This window comes from Tursiops truncatus, chromosome 1 (assembly GCF_011762595.2).
Source record: "Tursiops truncatus isolate mTurTru1 chromosome 1, mTurTru1.mat.Y, whole genome shotgun sequence".
Lineage (NCBI taxonomy): Eukaryota > Metazoa > Chordata > Mammalia > Artiodactyla > Delphinidae > Tursiops > Tursiops truncatus.
This window is the reverse complement of record NC_047034.1, coordinates 101486639-101506355: the sequence shown is the minus strand read 5'-3', so window position 1 is coordinate 101506355 and position 19717 is coordinate 101486639. Positions and strand designations below refer to the sequence as shown.

General features: G+C 43.5%; 1 protein-coding gene, 1 long non-coding RNA gene and 1 pseudogene across 3 annotated transcripts in view; 2 read left to right on the top strand and 1 right to left on the bottom strand.

The window, feature by feature from the left end:
• Nucleotides 1-664: 664 nt before the first annotated feature.
• Nucleotides 665-1915, top strand: LOC101327410 (poly(rC)-binding protein 1-like; annotated as a pseudogene).
• A 6231-nt stretch (nucleotides 1916-8146) lies between these two features.
• On the top strand, nucleotides 8147-19716 carry LOC141279744 (uncharacterized). Of its 2 annotated transcripts, XR_012334505.1 has the most exons (5): nucleotides 8147-10994; nucleotides 13292-13403; nucleotides 13798-13940; nucleotides 14029-15963; nucleotides 16301-19716. It is a non-coding gene; the product is annotated as an uncharacterized lncRNA (long non-coding RNA). The 2 variants fall into 2 exon arrangements; XR_012334504.1 differs by having other exon boundaries at nucleotides 14029-19716.
• ABCA4 (ATP binding cassette subfamily A member 4) overlaps nucleotides 14436-19717 on the bottom strand; it is a 111253-nt gene continuing 105971 nt past the window's right edge. Inside the window, exons 43-45 of the mRNA XM_073810836.1 lie at nucleotides 17718-17967; nucleotides 16123-16209; nucleotides 14436-14571 (exon numbers count right to left, since the gene is read on the bottom strand). Coding sequence (XP_073666937.1) covers nucleotides 14536-14571; nucleotides 16123-16209; nucleotides 17718-17967 — 373 coding nt within the window. The 3' untranslated portion in view covers nucleotides 14436-14535. The remainder of the gene's footprint in view (nucleotides 14572-16122; nucleotides 16210-17717; nucleotides 17968-19717) is intronic.

Sequence of the window (19717 nt, the reverse complement as noted above, 5' to 3'; positions counted from 1 at the left end):
ACCTAATGGTAGGGGGCAGTGGGCTGCACTGCTAGACAGCTCTGCTCCACACACACACTCAGGGCCCAGAGTCTTTCCATCTTGTGGCTCTGCCATCCTGAATCCTTAAGCTTGTTTCCATGGTTACCACAAAAGCAAGTTCCAGTCAGCAGAGTTGGGGAAAGAGCATGGAGGGGCCCTCCTGGTCCGATGTCACACCTGTCACTTCCACTCCATTCTGCTAAAGAGAGCATAGTGACCAGGCCACATGTGCCACAAGGCTTGAGTAATGCTGTCTCTACCTGGGCAACTTGGCACCAAGTCACCGCTCTGTTATTGTGGAAGAAGAAGTGAATGGATGTAGTGCATAGCTAGCAGCCTCCCCATAGCCTATTCTTTTAAATCATTAAGGTACTTTACGAGTTCTGTGTTCAAAGCCTGCCCTCGGGGCTGGATTCATGGGTGGGAGGCCTGTGCGCTTGTGCTTGGTTTAATGCCCGGCTATTGCCATTTGAAATTCTAAATAATTTTTTAATAAGCTTTCATTTTTCACTGGGCCCGCAAAATTATGTAGCCAGTTCTGCCTGCCATTTCCCAAATTAGCATTTTCATTCTACCCTATTCAATATTAACTGAAAATCCATTTTATAGTAAGACAATCACGAAAGGTCACAGGAGAGATGGGATGCAAAGGTGAGTAAGGTTCAATATCTGGCATCTTCCAATTCAGCAGAGGGGTGAGAGAAGTGGAGCAGTTATCATTCAGAAGAGTCCTCCACACGCTGCTGTGAATATTCCTGGGGTGGCCTCTGATGGTGGTGGTGTTGTCAGGGGGTAGCGGGTGCTGGTGTCATACATTAGCTCTGGATACGATAGTTTTTAAATGAATTGTTTCCAGCCTACAACAAATAGAGAGAGTAATCTTACAACTATCTATGTATCCACCCCTTAGTTTTGTCAACTCTTAATATGTTACCATGCTTGCTTCAGATATTTTTAAGAAATTTGAAAATTACACATATAGTTGAGGCTCCTTTGTGTCTCTTCCTGAATCTCATTCCCCTCCCTCCCACCTAGAAGCGATCATGTCCTAAACTTGGTGTTCATATTCCTCAAGCATAGCATTTTTCACTGCTTATATATGTATCTATAAATAATTTTTAGTACTTTCACATGTTTTAAATTTTATAAAAATAGCAGCATACCCTATTCATTCATTAATTCAACAAATACTTACTGAGTAGCTACTATGGCCAGACACTGTTTTCGGCACTGGGGGTGGGGGAAATGCTGGCCAAGTCCACCGAGCAGGCCGTCACCATTGCTGGTGTGCTGCAGTCTGTCACCGAGTGTACCAAGCAGATCTGCCTAGGCATGCTGGAGATGCTCTCCCAGTCCCCAGAATGGAGAGTCAAGACCATTTTGTACCAGCCCATGCCAGATAGCTCTCTAGTCATCTGTGAGGGTGGCCAAGTTTGGTGCAGAGATGCTGCAGGCTACCCCACACCATCTATGACCTGAAGGGACCACCTCTAAATGCCTACTCAATCCAAGGACAACACACCATTTCTCCACTCCATCTGGCTAAGCTGAACCCGGTGGCAAGACAACATTCTCCCTTTGCCGTGATGCACGGTGAGACTGGATTTACCAGAATTGACTCCAGCCTTCCAGAGATCAAGGCTATTGGGCAAGTTTGGATGCATTTAGTCAAACTACCCATGAACTCACCATTCCAAATAGCTTAATTGGCTGCATAGTCAGGCACCAAGGCACCAACATTAATGACATCTGCCAGATGTCCAGGGCCTAGATCAGAACTGCCAACCCAGTGGAAGGCTCTCCTGGAAGGTAGATTACTGTCACTGGTTCTGTTGCCAGTATTAGTCTGGCCCGGAATCTAATCAATGCCAGGCTATCCTCTGAGAAGGCATGAGGTGCAGCTAGAATGGTGTAGGTTCACTCATAACCCCTTTATGCTGTATTCTCACAATCCAGCTGTGTAATTTCTGGCCAGTGATTTCCAGGTTTTAAATTATTTCTAAGTGTTCAGTTTCTACACAACTTTATCTTCCCCAGGAATTTAAAAATCACATTCTCTGTTCAGTTGTTAATGCTGGGATTCATATTTAGCTTATTTTATCAGCTTTTCTCTGTTTTTAGTTTTTTTTTTGGTTTTTTGGATCATGGATTTTATTTATGTTTGTTGATAAGAAATGTAAGAGCAGAATGTTAAATTCAGTTTAGTTCTGTAATGTCAAGAATTAAAAATAAAAAACGGTTTGGTTAGTAACAACCAGAAAAAGTAAGAGACTAAACAAAAATTCCTGCCCTCATGGAGTTTGTATTCTAGAGGAGCAGAGAGACAATAAGCAAGAAGAGAAAGTAAAAACATATAGAATGTTTGATAGTGATAACTGCTAAGGATATAAGAAAAAGCAGAGAAGGGGGTATGATGTCAGGATGGGGATGGGCAGTTGAAATTTTAGACTGAGTAGCCAGGAAGGCCTTGCTTTTTCTATCCTGCTGCCATTAGATATTTTTTCTAACCATTAAGTTTTGAGATTTATCAATTTTGAAATACATACTTTTAATTAGTTCCTTTCCACTGCTTCAGGACATCAATAGCATGAATTGGACATAATTCATTTATCAATTCTTTGGTTGATTAATATCCAGATTGATTTTTGATATTCTGCTCTTAGAAACAAGGCTACAAAGAGTACACCTGAGCGTGTCTCCACATGCACTAATACAGAATAGGCCTAGGAGGAGACTGTTGGGCCAGTGGACATGCGTGTCTTCAACTTCATTAGATGCTTCCAAACTGCTGTTCAAAATGATCATATCCATGTACACTCTGCAGAAAAGGGCTGCCATAGCAGACCTGAAGCTGCTGCATTCTAGAAGGGCCTGCCTGCTAGGTTGGCCCTTGGCTGGTGCCTGCGAACTCAGATTTCTGGAGTGTTCTCACTGTTCTTTAACAGATAAGGGTGGTTACCTGTGCCTCAACTGTGCAACACTGTTGTTTATGCAGAGCACCTGCTTTCCCTCTGGGAGTCTGGAATTTTGGAACCTGCTAGTTGGAAAGTGCTTATGTGACAAAATAAAAACCTTGGGTGTTGCGTCACTAATGGGCTTCCTGGGGCAGAAACACCCATGTGTTGCTGTGTTTTTGCTGCTGTGAAATGACTTTTTATTTGGATTTTCATTTCCTTGACTATTAGTGAGGTTAAGCATCTTTTCGTATGTTTAGTGACTGTCTGAGTTCCTCTTCTGTGATGTGCCTATCATATTCTTTGCTCACTTTTCTTTTGGGTGTTTGTCTTATCTTACTGCATCATAGGAGTTCTTTATATCTGGATACTAACCTTCTGTTCCTTCTGTGTATTGAAAAATAATTTCTCTTTAGGGTCCGTCTTTATTTTGTAGAGTGTGTTTTATTTTATGGAAGTTTTTCATTTTAATGTATTCAAGTTAATTATTCTTTCCCCTGTGGTATGTGTGTGTGTGCGCACGTGCACGTATGTGTTTGTCTTGTTGTGTGTCTTCTTCTTTTTTAAATTTAATTTGTATTTTTATACAGCAGGTTCTTATTAGTCATCAATTTTATACACATCAGTGTATACATGTCAATCCCAATCGCCCAACTCATCACATCACCACCCCCGCCCCCCGCCGCTTTCCCCCCCTTGGTGTCCATACGTTTGTTCTCTACATCTGTGTCTCAACTTCTGCCCTGCAAACCGGTTCACCTGTACCATTTTTCTAGGTTCCTGTAACTTTACCAAATTCATTGCTTAGCTCTAGTAGTTTTCTGGTGGCATCTTTAGGATTCTCTATGTATAGTATCATGTTATCTGCAAACAGTGACAGTTTTACTTCTTCTTTTCCTATTTGGATTCTTTTTATTTCTTTTTCTTCTCTGATTGCCGTGGCTAGGACTTCCAAAACTATGTTGAGTAATAGTGGTGAGAGTGGACATCCTTGTCTTCTTCCTGATCTTAGAGGAAATGCTTTCAGTTTTTCACCATTGAGAATGATGTTTGCTGTGGGTTTGTTGTACATGGCCTTTATTATGTTGAGGTAGGTTCCCTCTCTGCCCACTTTCTGGAGAGTTTTTATCATAAATGGGTGTTGAATTTTGTCAAAAGCTTTTTCTGCCTCTGTTGAGATGATCACATGGTTTTTGTTCTTCAATTTGTTAATATGGTGTATCATACTGATTGATTTGCATATATTGAAGAATCCTTGCATCCCTGGGATAAATCCCACCTGATCATGGTGTATGATCCTTCTAATGTGTTGTTGGATTCTGTTTGCTAGTATTTTGTTGAGGATTTTTGCATCTATATTCATCAGTGATATTGGTCTGTAATTTTCTTTTTTTGTAGTATCTTTGTCTGGTTGTGATGGGTGATGGTGGCCGCATAGAATGAGTTTGGGAGTGTTCCTTCTTCCTCAATTTTTTGGAAGAGTTTGAGAAGGATCGGTGTTAGCTCTTCTCTAAATGTTTGATAGAATTCACCTGTGAAGCCATCTGGTCCTGGACTTTTCTTTGTTGGAAGATTTTTCATCACAGTTTCAATTTCATTACTTGTGATTGGTCTGTTCATATTTTCATTTCTTCCTGGTTCAGTCTTGGAAGGTTATGCTTTTCTAAGAATTTGTCCATTTCTTCCAGGTTGTCCATTTTATTGGCATAGAGTTGCTTGCAGTAGTCTCTTAGGATGCTTTGTATTTCTGCGGTGTCTGTTGTAACTTCTCCTTTTTCATTTCTAATTTTATTGATTTGAGTCCTGTCCCTCTTTTTCTTGATGAGTCTGGCTAATGGTTTATCAATTTTGTTTATCTTCTCAAAGAACCAGCATTTAGTTTTATTGATCTTTGCTATTGTTTTCTTTGTTTCTATTTCATTTATTTCTGCTCTGATATTTATGATTTCTTTCCTTCTGCTAACTTTGGGTTTTGTTTGTTCTTCTTTCTCTTGTTCCTTTAGGTGTAAGGTTAGATTGTTTATTTGAGATTCTTCTTGTTTCTTGAGGTATAGCTATAAACTTCCCTCTTAGAACTGCTTTTGTTGCATCCCATAGGTTTTGGATCGTCGTGTTTTCATTGTCATTTGTCTCTAGGGATTTTTTGATTTCCTCTTTGATTTCTTCGGTGATCTCTTGGTTATTTAGTAACGTATTGTTTAGCCTCCATGTGTTTGTGTTTTTTACATTTTTTTCCCCTGTAATTCATTTCTAATCTCATAGCATTGTGGTCAGAAAAGATGCTTGATATGATTTCAATTTTCTTAAATTTACTGAGCCTTTATTTGTGACCCAAGATGTGATCTATCCTGGAGAATGTTCTGTGCGCACTTGAGAAGAAAGTGTAATCTGCTGTTTTGGGGTGGAATGTCCTATAAATATCAATTAAATCTATCTGGTCTATCATGTCATTTAAAGCTTCTGTTTCCTTATTTATTTTCATTTTGGATGATCTGTCCATTGGTGTAAGCGAGTTGTTAAAGTCTCTCACTATTATTGTGTCACTGTCGATTTCCCCTTTTATAGCTGCTAGCAATTGCCTTATGTATTGAGGTGCTCTGATGTTGGGTGCATATATATTTATAATTGTTATATCTTCTTCTTGGATTGATCCCTTGATATTATGTAGTGTCCTTCCTTGTCTCTTGTAACATTCTTTATTTTAAAGTCTATTTTATCTGATATGAGTTTTGCTACTCCAGCTTTCTTTTGATTTCCATTTGCATGGAATATCTTTTTCCATCCCCTCACTTTCAGTCTGTATGTGTCCCTAGGTCTGAAGTGGGTCTCTTGTAGACAGCATATAAATGGGTCTTGTTTTTGTATCCATTCAGCCAGTCTGTGTCTTTTGGTTGGAGCATTTAATCCATTTATGTTTAAGGTAATTATCGATATGTATGTTCCTATGACCATTTTCTTAATTGTTTTGGGTTTGCTTTTGTAGGTCCTTTTCTTCTCTTGTGTTTCCACTTAGAGAAGTTCCTTTAGCATTTGTTGTAAAGCTGGTTTGGTGGTGCTGAATTCTCTTAGCTTTTGCTTGTCTGTAAAGCTTTTGATTTCTCCATCGAATCTGAATGAGATCCTTGCCGGGTAGAGTAATCTTGGTTGTAGGTTCTTCCCTTTCATCACTTTAAGTATACCATGCCACTCCCTTCTGGCTTGCAGAGTTTCTGCTGAGAAATCAGCTGTTAACCTTATGGGAGTTCCCTTGTATCTTATTTTTCATTTTTCCCTTGCTGCTTTCAATAATTTTTCTTTGTCTTTAATTTTTGCCAATTTGATTACTATGTGTCTCAGCATGTTTCTCCTTGGGTTTATCCTGTATGGGACTTGCTGCGCTTCCTGGACTTGGATGGCTATTTCCTTTCCCATGTTAGGGAAGTTTTCGACTATAATCTCTTCAAATATTTTCTCAGGTGTTTTCTCTCTCTCTTCTCCTTCTGGGACCCCTATAATGTGAATGTTGTTGCGTTTAATGTTGTCCCAGAGGTCTCTTAGGCTGTCTTCATTTCTTTTCATTCTTTTTTCTTTATTCTGTTCTGCAGCAGTGAATTCCACCATTCTGTCTTCCAGGTCACTTATCTGTTCTTCTATCTCAGTTATTCTGCTATTGATTCCTTCTAGTGTAGTTTTCATTTCAGTTATTTTTTTGTTCATCTCTGTTTGTTTGTTAATTCTTCTAGGTCTTTGTTAAATATTTCTTGTATCTTCTTGATCTTTGCCTCCATTCTTTTTCCAAGGTTCTGAATCATTTTCACTATCATTATTCTGAATGCTTTTTCTGGAAGATTGCCTATATCCACTTCATTTAGTTGTTTTTCTGGGGTTTTATCTTGTTCCTTCATCTGGTACATAGCCCTCTGTCTTTTCATCTTGTCTATCTTTCTGTGAATGTGGTTTTTGTTCCACAGGCTGCAGGATTGTAGTTCTTCTTGCTTCTGCTGTCTGCCCTCTGGTGGATAAGGCTGTCTAAGAGGCTTGTGCAAGTTTCCTGATGGGAGGGACTGGTGGTGGGTAGAGCTGGCTGTTGCTCTGGTGGGCAGAGCTCAGTAAAACTTTAATCCTCTTGACTGCTGATGGGTGGCTGGGTTCCCTCCCTGTTGGTTGTTTGGCCTGAGGCAACCCAAAACTGGAGCCTACCTGGGCTCTTCGGTGGGACTAATGGCAGACTCTGGGAGGGCTCACACCAAGGAGTACTTCCCAGAACTTCTGCTGCCAGTGCCCTTGTCCCCACGGTGAGCCACAGCCACCCCCTGCCTCTGCAGAAGACCTTCCAACACTAGCAAGTAGGTCTGGTTCAGTCTCCCCTGGGGTCACTACTCCTTCCCCTGGGTCCCAATGCACACACTACTTTGTGTGTGCCCTCCAAGAGTGGAGTCTCTGTTTTCCCCAGTCCTGTGGAAGTCCTGCAATCAAACTTCAGTAGCCTTCAAAGTCTGATTCTCTAGGAATTCCTCCTCCCGTTGCTGCACCCCCAGGTTGGGAAGCCTGACGTGGGGCTGAGAACCTTCACTCCAGTGGGTGGACTTCTGTGGTATAAGTGTTCTCCAGTCTGTGAGTCACACACCCAGCAGTTACAGGATTTGATTTTACTGTGATTGCACCCCTCCTACCGTCTCATTGTGGCTTCTCCTTTGTCTTTGGATGTGGGGTATCTTTTTTGGTGAGTTCCAGTGTCTTCCTGTCGATGACTGTCTAGCAGCTAGTTGTGATTCTGGTGTTCTTACGAGAGGGAGTGAGAGCACATCCTTCTACTCCGCCATCTTTGTTCCTCAGTTGTTGTGTGTCTTCTGAGAGGCTGTATGGAATAGTGATTAAGAATATGGGCAGTGGACATAGATATAGAGAATAGACTTGAGGACGTGGTGAGGAAGGGGGGAAGCTGGGGTAAAGTGAGAGCAGCATCGACATATATACACTACTGAATGTAAAATAGCTAGTGAGAAGCAGCAGCATAGCACAGGGAGATCAGCTTGGTGCTCAGTGCTTTTTGATGACCTAGAGGGGTGCGATAGAGAGGGTGGGAGGGAGGCTCAAGAGGGAGGGGATATGGGGTATATGTATGCATATGGCTGATTCACTTTGTTGTACAACAGAAACTAACACAGTATTGTGAAGCAATTATACTCCAATAACGATCAATTAAAATTAAAAAAAAAAGTATGGGCAGTGGAGCAGGACTCTGTGGGTTTTAAATCCCAGCCCCACAACCACTGTTCAATTTAGGTGAAGTTAACCTCTCTGGGCCTCTGTTTGTTCATTTGTAAAATGGAGATAATCACAGTTCTTGCTTATTAGGTAGTTGTAAGGATTACATGATTAAACATGTCAAGTGTGTCAAACAGTGCTTGGCACACCGTTGGTGCTCAGTTAAGTGTTAACAACAAACATTATTGTTCAAGAAAACTTTTCTCATCCCAATGTGATGAAGACAATGTCTAACGTTTTCTTCCTAAAATTTTCAGGTTTGGCTTTTCAAAAGTCTTTAGTTACTCTTCCTATTCCTTTTCTATTTCCTTCCTTTCCTGAGCAAATCATTTGTAGGGGTAGAGCAGGGTAGATGTCCACGTGGGGCTGAGGGGGAGACCTGATGGCCCTGAGTGGGGTGGAAGAGCCTAGAAGGGGTGAGGAGGGCATCCATGCAGGAAGGTGGACTGGTGTTGAGAGTAAGAGCCTGAGCAGGGAGAGGAAAGTGTGGATATCAGAGCCCTAGTACTGTGAGGTGGGATCCTTATGGGAGCAAGAGTGGTGGCAGAGATGGAAATTAGTTACTTCTAGGGGGAGTGTTCAAATAAGTAAATACATAAGTAGTAATAGAAGTAGGAAACTAATTAGTTCAGAATTTCAGAGAGTAACAACAATTAAAATAACAAAAAGTGTAAAGTTGTATAATTGCTTAGCATTCTGTAGTTCTCAAAGCTCATGTCTTTATAGTGAATACCACTGGGTACTCCAAAAAAGGGAGCGCCTCTCCAAAAGGGGGACTAAAAATAAATGGGGACTTCCTGGTTCTTCCCTGACACCTGACCAGGTTCTTCCCTGGTTCTTCCTTTGGGCCCAAAAGCCCAAATTTAAAAATTTATCAACCCTATTGACCATATTATTATGTTTCTAAGAGCTTCTGAGTCAGCTGAGGAAACCAACATGGATGTTTGGAGCTGGGCCCTCAAATACCACTGGTTTATAGGTAGGAACTGATGTTGTGCTTTAAGACATCTTGTTGCATGAAGTGAGGCAGATACAAGGCAGGTAAAAACTCAGGCTCAGTTACGCCTTCCTGTAAACTAGGCTGCTGTCAGTTGTTATCACTAAGGATTATTTTGTAAGCTGGGGCATCAGTCAAGATTGGAGATCTGAAATGATAGTTTCTGAGCTTGAAAATTATCTCCATTCTCTGTCCTTGGACTTATCTTTGAACATCTGCTGTCCCATCTAAACTGGAGTTACTTGAAGTCCCTATTATAAAACAGAGGAAAGGAAACAAGTGGTATCAGGGTCCCTAAAAGGCACCTGGAGCTGCTTTTGCTGGTCTTCTAACCTCTGCTTTCTCACTAGAACAGGGGTGGGCACAGTATGATCTGTAGACCAAACCCAGCCTCACTCCTTCCATTAGATATTGTCTACAGCTTCTTCCCTGCTAAAAGAGCCAAGCTGAGTAGTTGCTACCAGAGACTGTATGACCTGCAAAGTTAAAAATATGTACTATCTGGCCCCTTCAGAAAGTTTGATGACCCCCGCATGAGAATGTTAACACCATAGAGACATTGGCTGTGTCTTGTGCACTGCTTTAGTTCCAGAACGTGGAGAATTGGATGCTTTCTGCCCCTCCCCTGCCCTCAGTGTCCTCTCACCTTCTCTCTTACCCCTTTGCTTCTCTAGTAGGCATAAGAGGATGGACTCAGCAGTCAGTATCATTCAAGAGCAAAGAGATTGCCAAGCTCTGGTAGAAAATGAGAATAGCACCACAGCAAAGCTGTGTTGCCTGGGATGCTGTCGACCAGGTGCTATGTGTGCACTGCTCTGTAGATAACATGTGCCCCCTGAAACTCACCACAACCCAAGACTACGGGATTCAGCTACAAGAGGCTGTGGTCCCTTATGAAAGTTACTAATGTACAAAACCAAGAGGATGACTGGTTTGGCCAAAGCTTGACTCACGAGACATAAATGTCTGAGCCCTGATATCAGGCAGCTGCTCAGAAAGCCAAGTGTGTGTCATGGTGAGCTTTGGGAAAGGCTCTGAGGAGAGTACCTTTTGGGAGTTCTCACCCATATATGTCTCAATCCTTAAAGTAATAAATTAAGCTAAGAAACTGCTAAATAATGACCTCCATGATGACCTAGGCTCAACTCTGGACTCCCACATTGGACAGTGGTGGTGCAGAGCCAGCTGCCCCATGACTCACCCCGATTTTCATTGTTTTCCTGCTTTCCCAAAGGGCCTCGTGTGTCATGTGTAGACTTGACCCTGTGTGATCAAGGACCACCTGTGACCCAGGAAAGAGGCCCACCAGGCCCTAGAAGCAGACTTTACACCAGCTGGGCAGGGATTTCTGGGTCTGGTGGGCATATCTCCTCAGACATGGGAGGGAAGTAACTGGAGGAGGACCAGAGTGGGGCCTGAAGGGAAGGCTGGATGGCCAGCCATGTAATTTAATCCTTCTGGGACTTGGTTTCCTTTTCCATTAGAACAGTGTAAACCAAACAATTATATAAGGGCTTAGTTTTTGAACAGGGAGCTATTTTCTAGCTCTGCAAGCCTGTAGGTTTATGAACCTGAAAACTTCTAGTGCCTGTGCTTCCTTCAATTTGACAAACACCTTGGACAAAATGTGGCAGCAATTATGCCCTGTGGACACCAGGAGTCATGAACCATTCATCCCAGAGGACCTGCTGAGGCACTGAATTACCACACTGAGGAAACCAAGCCCCAAATAGCCTGGGTCCAGGGGGCTGAGTGCTTCTGCCTGTTTCAGAAAGGTAATGCGGCCATTTTTTTCTAGGGGAAAACCTTCTTCCATTTTCCATAAGCCCCTCAGGCCTCTGGTGCAGAACTTCCTCCTCACTGGTCCCCGTGCAAATACCTAGGCTGCCACAAGAGACCCTTTCTTCCAAGCCCAGAGCTTTGCTGACCTGTTTTCTGCCCCACTTCCCTCTTCTTCTTTCTTTAGGAGAGCCATAGTAGTGGGACCAAATGAAGCTATGCGCTGTTCACTCATAGTAAAAGAGATTCTCTTTTGATCCCAGCTGTTTTAAAATCTCGAGTTCCACAAGGAAGTATGGAAGCTTAGAAAATCTGGCAGCAAGTCATATTCCTGGAATATCTGCTGAGAATTTTCTGAACTCTCTCCATTTTATCTTCCTCTTCTTTGTAAATCTCTCATATTAAGCCAGATTGGGAGATTTTTCAATAGATTAACATGTTCTCAGGAGATCTGGGCCAAGTTTCCAACTTGAATATTACTCAAACCCAAAGTGTGTGCATGCCTCCTCCTTCTCGAGTTTTCCCTGCTTATCTTTCGTTACTAGTGTTTTTAACTTTTATTTTTAAATGTGGGGGTTTTTTTTGCCCACACCTTGCAGCTTATGGGATCTTAGTTCCCAGAACTGGGTCCCCGGCAGTGGAAGCACAGAGTCCTAACCACTGCACCGCCAGGGAATTCCCCGTGACTAAAATTTTTTAAAGCATAGCATCCCTGTTGTTTTGCCTGCCCTTCGCTACTGTCTTCGGCTGTCTGGAAGCATCATTTTTTGGACCTACTTCTTTTCTGTTTTTTTCTTTTTTCTGAGTTTTTAAAGTGTTCAGTTCAGCAAGTATTTTTTGAGTGTTTTCTGTGAGTCAGGAGCTGGGGAAAATGATGAAAAAGACAGACCTTGTCATTGGAGAGCTCGGGTGTAGTAGAGACAGACAGTTAAACTGAGCTTTCCTCCCCAAGGCAGGGCAAGATTTTACCTATACCTGACTCTTCCCAGAGTCCATGATGCTTGCCTCAAACCCTTACCCCCACCACGAATGACTGCTGATCCCCCCTCCGTTCTTAGTCTTCTTTCTTGTGATATTGTAGTTGCTAACATAAATTTACAGAACCAGCTGGACGCAACAGGGTGATGTAAGCACCTGGGTGATCAGGGTGATCAATAGTACACTCCTGGGCTCTCCCAAACTCTAGTCTAACCCTAGTTTAAGTGATTTTTTTGGTTTTGGTCACTGGTAGATTAAAAAAAAAAAGTCAAAACCAGATTAAGCTCTGAGGCAACCAAAGTGGTTTTGTAAACGCTATCAGCAGTTATTTGCCAAGAATCTACTATTTGCAAAGCTGCAAGCCAGCAGCTGTGCAGGATGTAAAGTTGTGTTGCCTCCTACCCTCTCTCTACCTCTGGAGAAGCACAGGACTCTCCTCGCCCAGGGAAAAATGTCACCACTTCAGGTTCAATTTCCCCCATGTCCCTTTCTCAATAACAGTTATTGGGTCTCAGCATTTTTCTCTTCCTCTTCCCTCCTTCCTTTCTTACCTCTGATGAAAGAAGTTTTCACATATCGAAGTATGGGGAAGTCATTCTGGCTTATACCTGAGTTAAATTTTATGCTAACTGAAACAGCCTGTTTGTGGCCTATCAAACATACATTTAATTATTAAAGAAAAGGGCACATTGACCAGAAGTAAAGAATGTCCACGTTGAAAATGAAATGCCCCTCTTCCTGGGACACCAATGTTGGTACTCTTTTGGTGATAAGAATCTCTTCCCAGGTTCCAAGGCAATACTGTATATGCTGTACGTGTATGTGCTGGTCTGTCCTTTTTTTTTTTTTGAAGAAATGTATCCCTGACTTGTTTACTGTTCTTTGTTCTGACAAGATATAAAACTGTGCTGAGAAACACTGCTTCTCCAGAGCAGTTTCTCAGAGTAATCTGGGAAGCTGGCTTCCAGGCTATAGTCCTCAGTTTGGCTCAAATAAAAACCCTTTCCTATTCTTCTTATTGTTTACAATCTTGTTTATTGATTATTTTCATTGACACCTGCCTCTATCCTGGCCTCTGGAGTGTACCCACAGTGTAACATGCATTGAGCAGCACTGCTCTAGAAACTGTGTGAACTAGGAAGCCCATCTGCAGGTCACAGAGGGGAGGCTGCTTGGCAAGGAAGCCCATTTGCTGTTCTTGTCCATAAGCCTTTTGAAATAATTTGGTTTGAAAGTATTTTTTTCTGATTCTTGGTGTATTTTTATGTGAACAAGTAGATGTCCTGTAAAGCACTGCCTCCTAACATCATTGCAGGAATGAACACGTTGGCACTGTGGAAACGGCCTCAGCATCTTCAAACAGTTACAAAGACATGTTGGATCTCATCACCAACCAAAGAGCCACTCTCACCTGTTCTTGCCTCTTTGTATCCTGTCTTAATTATACCTATGAGATAGGCATTCAAATAAGCTGGGCAAACAGACGGAAAACCTAGATGCAAATAATACCCAGCTGACAGTGGATAATGTTTACATGCATTGCCAGTTGGGTATTGTCGTCAAACCATATGAAGCTGACTTGACATGGAACATCAAGACTAGTCCATTCATTTCCACCACAGCATTGCAGAATCTTGCTGTGACAGGCACTCCTGTGGTAATAATTCTCACAGAAGCTCACGCAATGATGGGAAGCCATAGAGGCACCAAGAATGTCTAAATCTATACCAGATGGTGCACACAGGGAGATCAGTGAATTTGGATAGTTTGTGATAAGTATGTTTGCATTTTATTTTCTCCTTAAAAATAAAACACACACAGAAAAAAGCAGAGCAACTTGAAATGAGAGCAGTGTGGAGGCCACAGCCCGTAGGAAGATGGACCGAGTTTTCCACTTCTGTGGTCCTGATGAAAAGGGTTTTGCACTCATTTGGCTGGGTCAGTTTCACCATCAGGTGTTCCAGGTGAGCAAGTCAGTTCTGGTTTCCTTCTAAAAGAGCCCCCATTTGGAATTCGCTGTGTGCCTCACATATGTTTGTTTCTGCTGCCAAGGGATTACTTATGCTGGCTGGCCTGACTGAACGACCATATGGCAAAGGCTCCTGCACTTCCAGCTGCCCAGAGTTCCTTTCCAGCTGCAGCGGAAACACAAGCAGTGTAGAAGGAGATCAGATGGACTCTTCTCATCTCAGTTTTCTGAAGAGGTGGTGAGATGGCTTTTAGATTTCAAGTCAAATAGCTGTCAGTCAATCTCTGAAGGAAGCTCAGCTGAGGGCACTGAAGTCTATCAGATCACCCAAGCTTACAGTTTATGCTTGTTTCCTTGTCTGTAAAGGTTGGAGCTGATGATCCTGCAGGTCCTTCTGATTCTACAATCCAGACGTTTTAAAGACTCATGCCCACACCCCTACCCCACCCCCGCCCCACGCGCTACATGCTGACATGCACGTCAGCTACGCCCTCCGTACGACTTCCTATGGTGCCTTTTGGTGTGTTTTTTAGCCCAAGAAAGTTATCATGTTCTTACTGTCTCAAAAAGCCCAGAAGTCACCATTTAGGTCATCCTTGAGGTGCAGAATTCCCTTTGTCCACTTCCTACAGAGGAAAATTGTTTTAAAGTGGGGTAATGTAAACAGAAACATTATTACTGTTTGTTTCATGACATTTATGTACAACGCTATGCAGGAGGATTTCTGTGAACCTTTATAAGGGTGGTATGTCATAGAGTAAGAGTTAGGTTTTGAATCACAAATTTATTATAGAAAGATACCAATTTAATAAAAGTGTTGCAGTAGGTTTCTAATATTTGTATGCTAAAATGTGACAGAAAAAACAGAAAAATGGTCAAATCTAATAAGGGGGGAAGTTTGGAATTAAATGCTGCAGATCATAGCCTGTGAGTGCCCCTTGTCAGGCCCAGAGATGACCTAGTATTAGCCCTTTAAGAGGGCATATGCCAGGTTGGGGTGCAGAGACCATTTGTTGCTCTAGGAAGCACTTTTGCTACCTAATTATATATTGAGTTATAAAAAGGATTTGTAACTGCAAGCAGCTTTCAAAGAATAATTGTCTACTGGTGTAAACAGCAACTACGAGATCTATAAATTAGAAAGAGTGGCTGGAAAATCTCAGCAAAACTCACTTTCCCTGGTGCCTTTACTTAGGCATTTCTGGGCAAGGTCAGCTTTGCTAAGTAGCCATTAGGTCTCCACTGGTCAAGAGAAAGGGGAAAAATTCATCCCAAGCCGTGCCTTGGAAAGGACTGTTTCAGTCATTACCTACACTTGGTTTTTCTTGCAATCAAGAAACTGGTGGGAGGAATGAGAACTTCATGGGAAATAAGGCTTTGCATTCTTTGTTTATTGGAAAAATGCTTTGCTTTTATTTGATTTACTCTCCAGGTAAGTCAGGAGAGGATGGCTGAGTTAATTGGGCCCTTTAACATCCCAGGCTTAGGCCAAGGCACCTGGATCCTGGCACCTCCTCCAGAACTTTCTCCAGATCTCTCTTGTTCTCTTTCTGGGGAACTAGGATTAATGTGCTCCTTACATGGGGCGCTGTGTCAGGGCAGGAACCTGGAGGCACCTACCCCGAGTTATCACAGGCCAGGATGCATACCTTCTGTTGTTTCTTCCTTCATCGTCTTAGTATTTTGATAAAGAACAAAGAGCCCTCTTCACAAAACAGACAATAAGTCTTGCCCTAACCAAACGAGTCCACCACTGAAATGAGTGCCAGTTAATTTCCTTCCTTTGAGACTCAAACATACGATCAGACATATATCTCAAGTATCCCAACAACTGAAATGTTTTAATATTCTCTCCTATCTTCCCTGCTTATTTCCAAAATCCAAGTGCTTTTTTGCTGTAAGCGAAACTATGCGGGAAAGTTCTTTTCAAAAATGCTCTCCCATACCACCCAAAGGTTTCCTGATTATAAAAGGAAACTACACAACTACTGATTGAAAAGTCCTGCAGCACAGGACAGGTGAGGAGAGGCAGGGCGGTGGTGGGGGTCTGGTATGGGCGGGGCTCTCTGCAGGAGGCATATCTGGGCCTTGGGGCCCCTCAGGCCCAGTGGACCAGTTGGGTCCCTGAGCCAAGAATCTGCCTCAAGCAGGGGACGGGGAAGGGGTAGCAGGGGTACCTTGGCCTGTCGACTGGCTCCAGCAGCTCGAGGGTGCAAAGGGAAGTCATGAGTTTCAGTCTGCTGCTTAGCAAAGTTCACAAACACCTGGAGGCAGGGGAAGAGCAAGAGTAGGTAGATGTTTCCAGAAAATGGCATCTTCCACCCAGCCACCCACTTTGCTTTCTGTTTTCCCCAGTTAACTACAGCCCTGCTGGAGCAGCTTGTGCCCTGCCCAGGGCACAGGGCTTTTTCTTGGAATTGTGAGCTAAGCCAAAGGAGTGCCCACAGGAGGATTAAAAGGTCAACAAGGCAAGACAGAGTCTCAGCTACCGGTGTCCTCCTGAAACTCTAAAGGAGTAACTAAAATATCCCAAGCCAGCAGAACAGGAGCGGATCTCCCCACTTTCCTCCTCTCTTCAGTGTGCCTGTCCCTGCCTCCACCTGCTTATGCTGATAAGAAGCTCCTCAAAGGGTAAACAGAGACTTGCCTATTTCCACTGCTTTACTGAATAGTCTTTAAGGGTGTTTATTTAAAAACCAAAAAAACCCCAATGAAACCCAGAAACAAATGTCCATATGGATGAATGGATAAACAAAACATGGCATATACATGCAACTGAATAGTATTCAACTTTAAAAAGAAAGGATATTCTAACACATGCTACCATGTGGATTTACCTTGAGGACATTATGTCAACTGAAATAAGCTAGGCACAAAAGGACAAATATCATATGATTCCACTTATATGAGGTACGTGGAGTAGTCAACAGAAAGTAGAACAGTGGTTACCAGTGGTTGGGGGAGTGGTTACGGGGAGTTATTGCTTGATGAATATAGAATTTCAGTCTGGGAAGATGAAAAATTTCTAAAGATGGATGGTGGTGATGGTTGCACAACAATGTGAACCTATCAATACTTAATGCCACTGAAGTGTAATGCCACTTAAAAATGGTTAATTATGGGCTTCCCTGGTGGTGCAGTGGTTGAGCGTCCGCCTGCCGATGCAGGGGACACGGGTTCGTGCCCCAGTCTGGGAAGATCCCACATGCCGCGGAGCGGCTGGGCCCGTGAGCCGTGGCCGCTGGGCCTGTGCGTCCGGAGCCTGTGCTCCACAACGGGAGAGGCCACAACAGTGAGAGGCCCGCATACCTCAAAAAAAAAAAAAAAAAGGTTAATTATGATATATATATATATATATATATATTTATATGTATTTTTTACCACAATAAAAAGCGATCACGTTGAAAAACCTGACACATGGCACACATTTATCAGAACTCACTGAACTGTACACTTCAAGTGGGTGCTTTCTACTGTATTTAAATTAAGCATTAGTAAAGCTGATTTGAAAAGAAAAAAATGGCCACCACCACAAACCAGGAAGGAGAAATAATGTCCTAGAGTTGTTGGGAAGGATGCTGTGAAAAGGTCCGTGAAGTCTGCTGATGGCTGAAATGTTGTTAGAAGACAATTTCTGATATTCCAAGTTTTGCCCTAATGGACAGAGGGACTAGAGTGTTGGCACTTGGGCATGTCCTGCCTCGTTCTCGTGTGGATTCTAGCCCAGCCTTTGCCCGGCCCCGCTCTGCACGTGGCTCCCTCTCGGCCTTGCCTGGTCCAGCGTGGTCTGTGTGACTGAGTACTCCTCGATGAGCAGGCTGTCCTTGTGGGAGACGAGCAGCCGGAAGATCCTGGCCAGGGAGGAGGAGGAGATCTGGAACTGCAGCATGTTGTAGTGCCTCTCCCTCTGCACGCTGCCTGGGAAGTTCCCCTGGAAGAACTGCTCCACAGGACCCAGGTCGGGAAGCAAGTCGTCCTTCGGGGATTTGATTTTCATTGTGACGATGTAGCCATCTCCAAACCTGAGGGAAGCACATGGCAGTGTGGTACAGGCCTGTTAGCAGTTGGGTCTAAGGAAATCCTGAAATGAGGACTAGACTCATCAAAAATATTGGGGATTAAAGGCATGTACTATAGACCTAGTGTACATGTTTAAAACTAGGATTAAAAGGGCCATGATGGTTCCTGGAGAAGTGGTTTGATACTAGTTTTTAGAGGTCTAAATGCCTTGTGTGGTGAAGTGGGTCTCCAGACCTGTGTCACAGCTTCCTGTGTCCACCTCTTGGAGACATGGGTGTTCCCTGCTCCTTGCCCTTTAACATACTTGCTGAAGTCAAGGGTGGTCTGAGCCCTGTGCTGAGATCACAGGCTGCCCAGTGCTTACTTGGTGGTGGAAAGACTGCCCGGCCCTTTAAGAGACTGGCCTGGTGAGAGCAAAGTTTGGGAAGGCAGCTCTTCCCTGAGGAAGCTTCCAGAACAAATGGAGCTGCCAGGGCCAGGGCCATCGGTGCTCCCCTCCTCCCCTCACCAGGTCACCCACCTGTGGATAAAGAATGGTCCACCAGAGTGAATGCATGGCGAGCTGGCTTCCCTTCACACTTACAGCAGGGTATACTTACTTCAGGGCTCTCTCCATGATCCAGGATTGTTCCCCTTTACAATAAAATGCCTTTACCTTTCAGGCCCGGAAAATCGACCATCCTCCACATGGGAACATTCCCTCTCACGTGCTCTCCCATGGGGATATTGAGGACTGAGAGGGAAAGGAGTAGGGAGCAATCGTGTCTCCAGCAGGTGGCCACTGTAAGTTGCTGACGTGGGTCTGGTGACCTCACGTGCTGAAGTCCCCCTAGATATCTGTGTAGTGTGCAAGCTGTAGCTGCTCAAGGTATCATGGGTCAAGTGCCCAAATGCAGCTCATCTGCTAGACCTTCCTCTCAACCACTTATCTGTATGATGTGTATGAAGCGTGACGTGTATCGTGCAAGACACTCTCCTGGATACATGGAGATGAAGCGTCTTGGTGTAGATGAGGTGCATTAGGTTCTCTTCCTTTCACCAACGGGCATGGTGACTCTTCTGTCCTGGGCTCTCATTTATCTCTGATCAATGAGTGATAACTATAGTCCACCCTTCACAGTTTATAAAGCGTATCAGAAGGCAAAGGAGCATGACATTCTTAAAAAAACCTTATTTTAAGTGACTGTCGGCTTTGGCGCACAAACTGTTATTAATAACACATTATTTACAGCAGTCTACAATTTACAGGGACGGGATAATCCTGCTGAAGATGACTGGCATTGCTGGTTTGTCATATGATACATGGTCATTTCTCAAATTCAAAAGCATATGACATGGCAGAAAGGAACACTGATTGCTCAGGCCGTTTGGTCTCTGAATCATTCCTACCAAGGTTGTGGACTCTTATTAAATGGGTCATGGATTCTGGATCTGCTGGGCTAAGTGGTGGGATAATTAGGCAGTGGTAGTGACCCTCCCTCATCCCAACTGGGCTCTGCATTTGCCCCGATCAGAATCCCCATCTGGAGACTCGGTGAGCCTTCAGCCATAGGCAGTTAGCTCAACAGAGAGGAGTTACATTCAGCACAACAGCTTTCTCCATCTACTGCTGCAGAATGAGGCCCCGACACCGCTGCCCGTGGGATGAGGGGGCAGCAGGACTCCCCCACATGTTAGTAGAGAGCACAGGGCCTGGTTGACTGCCCCTTTCTCCCCAGAAGGTAATAAAGGCAATCCCCACCATATCCTTAC